At 43.8% G+C, this 10,894-nt stretch overlaps 1 protein-coding gene across 1 annotated transcript; it reads right to left on the bottom strand.

Annotated features, from left to right (window-relative positions):
• Window positions 1–203: 203 nt before the first annotated feature.
• Window positions 204–6,971, bottom strand: LOC135542384 (zinc finger protein 501-like). Its single transcript, XM_064969311.1, has 2 exons — window positions 6,305–6,971; window positions 204–3,462 (listed from the first exon to the last, which is right to left on the bottom strand). Exons 1-2 carry the CDS (start codon window positions 6,738–6,740, stop codon window positions 2,327–2,329), a joined length of 1,572 nt encoding a protein of 523 aa, XP_064825383.1. The 5' UTR covers window positions 6,741–6,971; the 3' UTR covers window positions 204–2,326.
• Between the last annotated feature and the right edge of the window lie 3,923 nt (window positions 6,972–10,894).

Raw genomic sequence — 10,894 nt, 5'->3', positions numbered from 1 at the left:
ATACGTCACACTAGAAATATCGCCTGAAATACACATATCGCCATCTGCTGTCTGGGGGAAGTAAACGCAGTTGAGGAGGGAAAACTTTTGTCTTCTTCAATGAATTATAATATTATAAAGCAGTTTAAGGAAACGTTTTTTTCCTCTCCATTAAATAATAATATTATTTCAACACGTACAAAGAGCAACAAGTGTTTGATTAGTTCAGATTTTTTATGACAATTTAAAACAGACTCTACATCAACTCCACATCTGTAATTCTGATTCAGTCAAATAACTAGAAATCAAAATAAGCACCTAGTTATTGATACCCTTGAGATAGATGAGCAAAAATGTATGTTTAAAATAAATCAACTTTACCCACTACCAGGATATTTTAGCCCAAAACCTGGTTACCTCTCTGCTAGGAGGCTGATACTTGGCCATAAGTTGATATTCTAGCAAGACACATCAACATCCACGAAGAAATGGTTAATCGGGCACAAAATCAACACTTTCTATTGCCATTTCAGTCTTCGGACTTGAACTCCATTGAAAACCTGTGGTTTGAATTGAACAGTGCAGTCCATAAGCGCATACAAAATAAATCAAGGACCTGGAGAGATTCTGTTTGGAAGAATGGTCTAAGATCCCACCCAATGTGTTCTCTAATCTCATAAAACATTTGAGTGTCGTTATCCTCCCAAGGGGAAGGTACTGGAGTATTGAAAACATGGGTGGCAATAATTCAGACCCCTACCTTTGAGAATTACATGTTAAACTAAATCTCTTTCTCTGAGCAATTGTATTGCACTATAGCTCAGTATTTTAATTCTTTATTTTATAGAGTCATTGTTGCTCATCTTTATCAAGGGTGTCAACAATTTGTCCACCATTTTTAACCTCCATACTGCTGTTACATGTTGTAACAATACATCATGTAGATGTATATTTTGAACAGACTGGGTCTATACTGCTCCTACATGGTGTAACAATACATCATTTAGATGTATATAATGAACATACAAGGTCTATACTGCGCCTACATGGTGTAACAATACAGTGCATTCGGAAAGTATTCAGAACCCTTCACTTTTTCCACATTTTGTTACGTTACAACCTTATTCTAAAAATATATATTTTTAGATACTCAATTGACACACAATACCCCATAATGACAAAGCAAAAACACGTTTTTCCTTCTAATTTATTAAAATAATAAACTGAAAAATCTACATAAGTATTCAGACCTTTTACTACGTATTTTGTTGAAACACCTTAGATGGCGATTACAGCCTCCAGTCTTCATGGGTATGACGCTACAAACTTGGCATCCTATATTTGGGGAGTTTCTACCATTCTTCTCTCAAACTGTCAGATTGGATGGGATAGAGCTATTTTCAGGTCTCACCAGAGATGTTAGACTGGGTTCAAGTCCGGGCTCTGGCTGGGCCACTCAAGGTTATTCAGAGACTTGTCCCAAAGCCACTCCTACGCTGTCTTGGATGTGTGGTTAGGGTCGTTGTCCTGCTGGAAGGTGAACCTTCGCCCCAGTCTGAGGTTCTGAGTGCTCTGGAGCAGGTTTTCACCATAGAGCTCTCTGCACTTTGCTCCGTCCATCTTTCTCTCGATCCTGACTAGCATCCCAGTTCCTGCCGCTGAAAAACATCCTCACAGCCTGATGCTGTGCCAGGTTTATATCAGATATGATGCTTGGCATTCAGGCCAAAGAATTCAATATTGGTTTCATCAGACCAGGGAATCTTGTTTCTCATGGTCTGAGAGTCTTTAGGTGTCTTTTTGACAAACTCCAAGCGGGCTGTAATGTGCATTTAACTGAGGAGTGGCTTCTGTCTGGCCACCCTACCATTAAGGCTTGATTGGTGGAGTGCTACAGAGATGGTTGTCCTTCTGGAAGGTTCTCCCATCCCCACAGAGGAACTCTGTAGCTCTATCAGGGTGACCATCGAGTTCTTGATCACCTCCCAGACTAAGGCCCTTCTCCCCCAATTGCTCAGTTGGCCGTGCGAGTCTTGGTGGTACCAAACTTCTTCAATCAAAGAATGATGGTGACCACTGTGTTCTTGGGGACATCCAATGCTACAGATATTTTTTGGTACCCTTCCCCATATCTGTCCCGCAACACAGTCCTGTCTCGGAGCTCTACGGACAATTTCTTTGACCTCATTGTTTGGCGTTTGCTCTGACGTGCATTGTCAACTGTAGGACCTTATATAGACAGGTATAATCATAAATAATATGATTTCATGTGGCATAAACAAAAACACAAATTCTCAGTCAAAAAAAAAGAAGTCAGAACACAGCACCTTTATTGTCTCATGTGATTTCAGGTTCTGTGACTGGGAAAATGTCCTTCCACACAGAGAGAGAGCAGTGGTAGGGCTTTTTTGGTGTGTGTCTTCTTATGCTCCTTCAGGCTCCTTAACCAAGGAAAACTCTTTCCACACTGGGGGCATTGGAAAGGCTTTTCTCCTGTGTGTATTCTCTCGTGCTCTTTTAACGGCCCTTTCTTAGTAAAACTCTTTCCACACTGGGAACAATGGAATGGCTTTTCTCCTGTGTGTATCCTCTCATGAGCTTTTAGGTGCCCGGTCTGAGTAAAACTCATTCCACAGTGGGAACAGTGATAAGGCTTTTCTCCAGTGTGTATTCTCTCATGCCTTTTCAGGTTAGCTAAAATGGTAAAAGTCTTTTCACAATGGGAACATTGGAAAGGCTTTTCTCCTGTGTGTGTCCTCTCATGAGCTTTTAGGTACCCTAAATGAATAAAACTCTTTTCACAGTGGGAACAGTGATAAGGCTTTTCTCCTGTGTGTATCCTCTCATGAGCTTTTAGGTCCCCTAACTGAATAAACCTCTTTTCACAGTGGGAACAGTGGTAAGGCTTTTCTCCTGTGTGTATTCTCTCGTGCCTTTTCAGGTTAGCTAACACGGCAAAACTCTTTTCACACTGGGAACATTGGAAAGGCATTTCTCCGGTGTGTAGTCTCACATGTTTTGTTAGGTTTCCTATTAGAGTAAAACTCTTTCCACAATGGGAACATTGGAATGGCTTTTCTCCTTTGTGTATTCTCTCATGCTCTTTTAATTGCCCTTTCTTAGTAAAACTTTTTCCACACTGGGAACATTGGAAAGGCTTTTCTCCTGTGTGTATCCTCTCATGAGCTTTTAGGTGCCCTGTCTGAGTAAAACTCATTCCACAGTGGGAACAGTGATAAGGCTTTTCTCCTGTGTGTATTCTCTCATGCCTTTTCAGGTTAGCTAACATGGTAAAACTCTTTCCACACTGGGAACATTGGAAAGGCTTTTCTCCTGTGTGTGTTCTTTCGTGTAGTTTTAGGTTCCCTGACCAGCAAAAACTCTTAACACAGTGAGAGCAGTGGTGTTGTCTCGCTGGTTTGGGCGTCTCTGGGTCTGGTTCCCTTGAAGGACTCTCCCCGCTGTCAGAGTCTGGTTTCTCTCCTGCCAAAGACAAACAGAGTATCTCATTAAACAGAGACCTGAATGAAACCTGCAGATGATAAAACTGTCTTCCTATGAGGTTTAATCTGGACTTGATCCCTCAATAAAAGAGGAGAACTGGTCATCACAGAGTGGCTGTAGTGCTTTGTAGGCTGGGTAAATCCATTTGAATTCAATACATTTTTGACAGGATCCCTTTTGATTAAAAAAAAGCTTTCCTTACGTGTTTAACTATGGAAGAAGTGGTAAGAAAGTGACCTTTTGAAACTGAATGCAAAAACATTCGTGAGATATACAGTACAGGTTGACACAACTTATCATTCAAGGGTTATTCTTATTTAAAAACAAAGTAGCCACCCTTTGCCTTGATGACAGCTTTGCACACTCTTGGCATTCTCTCAACCAGCTTCACCTGGAATGCTTTTCCAACAGTTTTGAAGGAGTTCCCACATATGCCGAGCACTTGTTGGCTCCTTTTCCTTCACTCGGTGGTCCAACTTATCCCAAACCATCTCAATTGGGTTGAGGTTGGGTGATTGTGAAGGCCAGGTCATCTGATGCAGCACTCCATTACTCTCCTTTTTGGTCAAATAGCCCTTACACAGCCTAGAGGTGTGTTGGGTCATTGTCTTGTTGAAAAACAAATTATAGTCCCACTAAGCGCAAACCAGATGGGATGGCATCCTGCTTCAAAGTGCTGTGGTAGACAGACAGGTGTGAGCCTTTCCAAATCATGTCCAATCAATTGAATTTACCACAGGTGCACTCCAATCAAGTTGTAGAAACATCTCAAGAATGACCAATGGAAACAGTATGCACCCGAGGTCAATGTCAAGTCGCATAGCAAAGGGTCTGAATACTTATGTAAATATGGTATTTCTGTTTTTTATTTTTTATAAATATGATTTTTTTTCTCCAAACCTATTTTCTCTTTGTCATTACGGGGTATTGTGTGTAGATTGATGAGGATTTTTATTTATTTAATCCATTGTAGAAAAATGATGTAATGTAACAAAATGTGGAAAAACTTAAGTGACAAAAAAAAGAGGGTTAAAGACATAAAAAAGTATATCTATATTTTTTACATCTCTCAGATACAGGACAGTATTGCCAAATATTTTTTTGATACTTCCATAGGTCTTACAGTTCAAAATCAAATAGCAAAATTATCCTTGGTATAACATTCTTAAAACAGTACTGTACTAGGGAAGCCCTTCATGTTGTTTAAACCTTCTTAAAACAATTCCAAATAGCTTAGAAGAACCCCCCCTTTTAACCATTCTTGTACAGTCACATAGTTAACACACACATGGACGCAGCGTTCGAAGCCACTGCATCTCAGTGTAAGAGGCGTCACTACAGGCAGTATCACATCCAGCTGTGATCGGGTGTCCCACAGTAGTTGTCTGTTATTGGGGTCGAGAGGAAGACAAAGGAGAGGGATCCCAAATGTGGATAGGAATATACAAATAATCATTATTACTGGAAAATATTCATTTAAAATCCAGGAATTTTACAACTTTATCTCTCTAGGTCAAGCCAGTAAGTTGTATCCATGTGGTTCTCTCTCTCCAGGTCATGCCACTAGTTTACAGTAGGTTGTATCCAAGTGGTTTTATCGCTCTAGGTCATGCCAGTAGTCTACAGTAGGTTGTAACTCTCTAGGTCATGCCAGAAGGTTACAGTAGGTTGTATCCAAGTGGTTTTATCGCTCTAGGTCATGCCAGTAGGCTACAGTAGGTTGTAACTCTCTAGGTCAGGCCAGTGGGTTACAGTAGGTTGTATCTCTCTAGCTCATGTCAATAGGTTGTAACTCTCTAGGTCATGCCAGTAGGTTACAGCAGGTTGTATCCAAGTGGTTTTATCTCTCTAGGTCAAGCCAGTAGGTTGTATGTCTCTAGGTCATGTCAGTAGGTTACAGTAGGCTGCATCTCTCTAGGTAATGCCAGTAGGCTACTTTAGGTTGTATCTCTCTAGGTCATGCCAGTAGGTTACAGTAGGTTGTATCTCTCAAGGTCATGCCAGTAGGTTACAGTAGGTTGTATCTCTCTAGGTCATGCCAGTAGGCTACAGTAGGTTGTATCTCTCTAGGTCATGCCAGTAGGTTACAGTAGGTTGTATCTCTCTAGGTCATGCCAGTAGGCTACATTAGGTTGTATCCAAATGGAAATGATTATCAACCCAATCTGGAAAGTGTTGAATTTGGTCAACAACAAAATTAATGGTTTATTTGCTACGTGAGGTTTACTTGATCTAACAGAAGTAATGATGAAGTTATGTGGACACGTGACATACCGACAACTTCGATAAAAAAACACTATAGGAGTTGTCTCTAGATCGCTATGCATATTCAAGCTTAGCATCTCTCTCCATTGAATACAGGCGGTTGATGTCAACAACCCTCATAGAATATAAACAATAGATTACAATAATAAGATGTATCCACCAATCCAAAGAAAGGATAGGCGGGATCTAGACAACGCGCAGTGCCACTTTGTGGACAACGACTCCCCTTGTTAGGGCGGAGAGTAATCTTGTCAGTATATCCATAATCTTTGGTGTAGCCAACCCAAATCTCACATGGCACTATTGGGGGGCACGGTGTGTAGTAAAACATCACTACATGCCGTGCACCCCAGTCTGCACTCAGCAGATAGACCCTTCTCAAATATATATGTTAAGTCACTTTTTGGAAACGGAATGGAGAAAACAAGGGGTAGCTTTCTCTCTAAGTCGTCTGATTCTAGACATATCAGTCATCCTAGGTGCCCTCCGTTGAAGAGGTATTGACGAGCCAACTCCGAATATCCAAAGTTAAAAACACATAGAAGACGGTACTTACTGGTGTTAATCAGATCTATCTCCACCTCCTCATCTTTCAATGTGACAGTAATCTCCCCTTCCTTCTTCACTCCAAAAACTACATCATATTTTACTGTAACATCCTCTTCTTTTACTGTAACATCCTCCTCATCTTCATCTTCCAATGTGACAGTAATCTCCCCTTCCATCTTCACTCCAAAAACTACATTCTCTTTCCCTTCCTCTTCTTTTACTGTGACATCCTCCTCCTCGTTCACTCTGAACGAGTCTTTCTCTTCTTTCACTGACACGTATTTCTCTTCTTTCACTGTAACAGCCTCACCCCCAACTTCTTGTTTTACTGTGACATCCTCCTCTTCCGTCTCCTCTTTCACGACAATGTTCAGCCCGAGAGCCTCTTTCTCCGTCCAGCAGACCTCTTCCTTAACAGGAAGGGAGTAGTTTAGGGAGCTCATGTTCGGAGATGTTAGCTAGCTATCTATCATTAGCGACTAGTCTAGTGCTAACTTAACCAGCCAGCTGCTATATCTAATACAAAATAACGCAATATTAAATTAAATAGGTAAACAAGTAGATACGACAGAAGTGTGTCTAAAACACAGCAGCAAATATGGACCGAAAGTGTATAAATAGCTTGAATCTTTCGGCTATGTTGGCTAGCAAGCTACCGAGGTGGTTGACGAGCTGTTTCTGAAGAACCGTCCACAAGATTATACGCCACGCTGGCAGCGTCGCCTGAAAGACGCACATCGCCGTCTGCTGACTGGAGGGGAAACGCAGTTGAGGATCTTATTTTATTTTCAGACAAAGATTATTTTAAATGGATTTAATTAAATAATAGCATTATATTGAGACATACAAAGAGAAGAACGTGTTGATTGATTAGTGCGAGTAAAAAATGTTTACTACAGCACATTTAAGGCAGTTTCATTAAGTCATACTAAATCTTAATAAGTAGCCAGCTACTGTAGGTCTATACTGCTCCAACATGGTGTAACAATGCATCATGTAGATTTATATAATGAACAGACTAGGTCTGGTGTGGGAAATTAAGGTTATGCTGCTAGTGTGATTTATAATCTAGTGGACGGAACGCTTCTTTCAACAGCAGCAACAGTTAGTCAGCTACCTCGGTAGCTTGCTAGACAAAATAGCCGAACCAATATAGCTCTTTTGTCTATATTAGCCACGTTGTTTTAAACCCACTTATGTCATCTAGTTAGTTATCCGATTTAATTTAATATTTACGGTGTTGTTATTAGTCATCTAGCGGGCTGGATACGTTAGCAAATAGCCTAGCTAACATCTCCGACCATGAGGTTACTAAGCTACTCACCTCCTCAAAGAAGAGGTCTGCTGGATGGAGAAAGAGGTTCTGTGGCTGAATGTTGTCGTGAAAGAGGAGGACGTCACAATACAAAAACAAGTAGAGGGTGACTAGGCCCTGATTAACACTAGTAAGTAATGTCTTAAATACAGAGGCACAAACTCTGCCGTTGCTGAACTGATGTGTGGTGTTAAAGGCGAAATATGCAATAGCTACATCCATATTTAGACCTTTAAATTATTTATTTATAGACATTGATTCTTGAAGAATATAACACATGCCTCATGAGCTTAGTTAAACTGTTGTACCCCATCAGAACCCCAAATAAGCTTTTTTTTACTCCAATGTTTAGAAACAATGTAAACCAACACTGTTACACTATCATGTTGATATCATGGATGGTCAGTCCTTGTATCCATAGGTCTGTCTATGAATCTGAGACCAGTTACATTTCTCCAGCCCCATCCATCATCATATTATCTCAACAGTGATGTAATTACAGCTTTGTTATTGTTTGAACTCCAGATTGGTTGATTGTTGTGTGGCTTTTTTTAAACCAGGTTTTAAACAGCAACAAATGGCTGCCCAGAGACTTGGTTTGGTTAACAGCTGAGGGATGAAGAAAATGTGACCACTCTCACATTTATAGAGAAAGTTATTGTAGCAACCGTAACCCAAAACTTATTGACCTCGTTGAGAAGTTCAGACATTTTACATTTACATTTACATTTAAGTCATTTGGCAGACGCTCTTATCCAGAGCGACTTACAAATTGGTGAATTCACCTTATGACATCCAGTGGAACAGCCACTTTACAATAGTGCATCTAAATCATTTAAGGGGGGGGGTGAGAAGGATTACTTTATCCTATCCTAGGTATTCCTTAAAGAGGTGGGGTTTCAGGTGTCTCCGGAAGGTGGTGATTGACTCCGCTGTCCTGGCGTCGTGAGGGAGTTTGTTCCACCATTGGGGGGCCAGAGCAGCGAACAGTTTTGACTGGGCTGAGCGGGAACTGTACTTCCTCGCTGGTAGGGAGGCGAGCAGGCCAGAGGTGGATGAACGCAGTGCCCTTGTTTGGGTGTAGGGCCTGATCAGAGCCTGGAGGTACTGCGGTGCCGTTCCCCTCACAGCTCCGTAGGCAAGCACCATGGTCTTGTAGCGGATGCGAGCTTCAACTGGAAGCCAGTGGAGAGAGCGGAGGAGCGGGGTGACGTGAGAGAACTTGGGAAGGTTGAACACCAGACGGGCTGCGGCGTTCTGGATGAGTTGTAGGGGTTTAATGGCACAGGCAGGGAGCCCAGCCAACAGCGAGTTGCAGTAATCCAGACGGGAGATGACAAGTGCCTGGATTAGGACCTGCGCCGCTTCCTGTGTGAGGCAGGGTCGTACTCTGCGGATGTTGTAGAGCATGAACCTACAGGAACGGGCCACCGCCTTGATGTTAGTTGAGAACGACAGGGTGTTGTCCAGGATCACGCCAAGGTTCTTAGCGCTCTGGGAGGAGGACACAATGGAGTTGTCAACCGTGATGGCGAGATCATGGAACGGGCAGTCCTTCCCCGGGAGGCAGAGCAGCTCCATCTTGCCGAGGTTCAGCTTGAGGTGGTGATCCGTCATCCACACTGATATGTCTGCCAGACATGCAGAGATGCGATTCGCCACCTGGTCATCAGAAGGGGGAAAGGAGAAGATTAATTGTGTGTCGTCTGCATAGCAATGATAGGAGAGACCATGTGAGGTTATGACAGAGCCAAGTGACTTGGTGTATAGCGAGAATAGGAGAGGGCCTAGAACAGAGCCCTGGGGGACACCAGTGGTGAGAGCGCGTGGTGAGGAGACAGATTCTCGCCACGCCACCTGGTAGGAGCGACCTGTCAGGTAGGACGCAATCCAAGCGTGGGCCGCGCCGGAGATGCCCAACTCGGAGAGGGTGGAGAGGAGGATCTGATGGTTCACAGTATCGAAGGCAGCCGATAGGTCTAGAAGGATGAGAGCAGAGGAGAGAGAGATAGCTTTAGCAGTGCGGAGCGCCTCCGTGATACAGAGAAGCGCAGTCTCAGTTGAATGACTAGTCTTGAAACCTGACTGATTTGGATCAAGAAGGTCATTCTGAGAGAGATAGCGGGAGAGCTGGCCAAGGATGGCACGTTCAAGAGTTTTGGAGAGAAAAGAAAGAAGGGATACTGGTCTGTAGTTGTTGACATCGGAGGGATCGAGTGTAGGTTTTTTCAGAAGGGGTGCAACTCTCGCTCTCTTGAAGACGGAAGGGACGTAGCCAGCGGTCAGGGATGAGTTGATGAGCGAGGTGAGGTAAGGGAGAAGGTCTCCGGAAATGGTCTGGAGAAGAGAGGAGGGGATAGGGTCAAGCGGGCAGGTTGTTGGGCGGCCGGCCGTCACAAGAAGCGAGATTTCATCTGGAGAGAGAGGGGAGAAAGAGGTCAGAGCACAGGGTAGGGCAGTGTGAGCAGAACCAGCGGTGTCGTTTGACTTAGCAAACGAGGATCGGATGTCGTCGACCTTCTTTTCAAAATGGTTGACGAAGTCATCTGCAGAGAGGGAGGAGGGGGGAGGAGGATTCAGGAGGGAGGAGAAGGTGGCAAAGAGCTTCCTAGGGTTAGAGGCAGATGCTTGGAATTTAGAGTGGTAGAAAGTGGCTTTAGCAGCAGAGACAGAGGAGGAAAATGTAGAGAGGAGGGAGTGAAAGGATGCCAGGTCCGCAGGGAGGCGAGTTTTCCTCCATTTCCGCTCGGCTGCCCGGAGCCCTGTTCTGTGAGCTCGCAATGAGTCGTCGAGCCACGGAGCGGGAGGGGAGGACCGAGCCGGCCTGGAGGATAGGGGACATAGAGAGTCAAAGGATGCAGAAAGGGAAGAGAGGAGGGTTGAGGAGGCAGAATAAGGAGATAGGTTGGAGAAGGTTTGAGCAGAGGGAAGAGATGATAGGATGGAAGAGGAGAGAGTAGCGGGGGAGAGAGAGCGAAGGTTGGGACGGCGCGATACCATCCGAGTAGGGGCAGTGTGGGAAGTGTTGGATGAGAGCGAGAGGGAAAAGGATACAAGGTAGTGGTCGGAGACTTGGAGGGGAGTTGCAATGAGGTTAGTGGAAGAACAGCATCTAGTAAAGATGAGGTCGAGCGTATTGCCTGCCTTGTGAGTAGGGGGGAAGGTGAGAGGGTGAGGTCAAAAGAGGAGAGGAGTGGAAAGAAGGAGGCAGAGAGGAATGAGTCAAAGGTAGACGTGGGGAGGTTAAAGTCGCCCAGGACTGTGAGAGGTGAGCCGTCCTCA

This window comes from Oncorhynchus masou, chromosome 6 (genome assembly GCF_036934945.1).
Source record: "Oncorhynchus masou masou isolate Uvic2021 chromosome 6, UVic_Omas_1.1, whole genome shotgun sequence".
In the NCBI taxonomy this organism is placed as follows: domain Eukaryota; kingdom Metazoa; phylum Chordata; class Actinopteri; order Salmoniformes; family Salmonidae; genus Oncorhynchus; species Oncorhynchus masou.
This window is presented reverse-complemented; position numbering and strand designations above follow the sequence as displayed.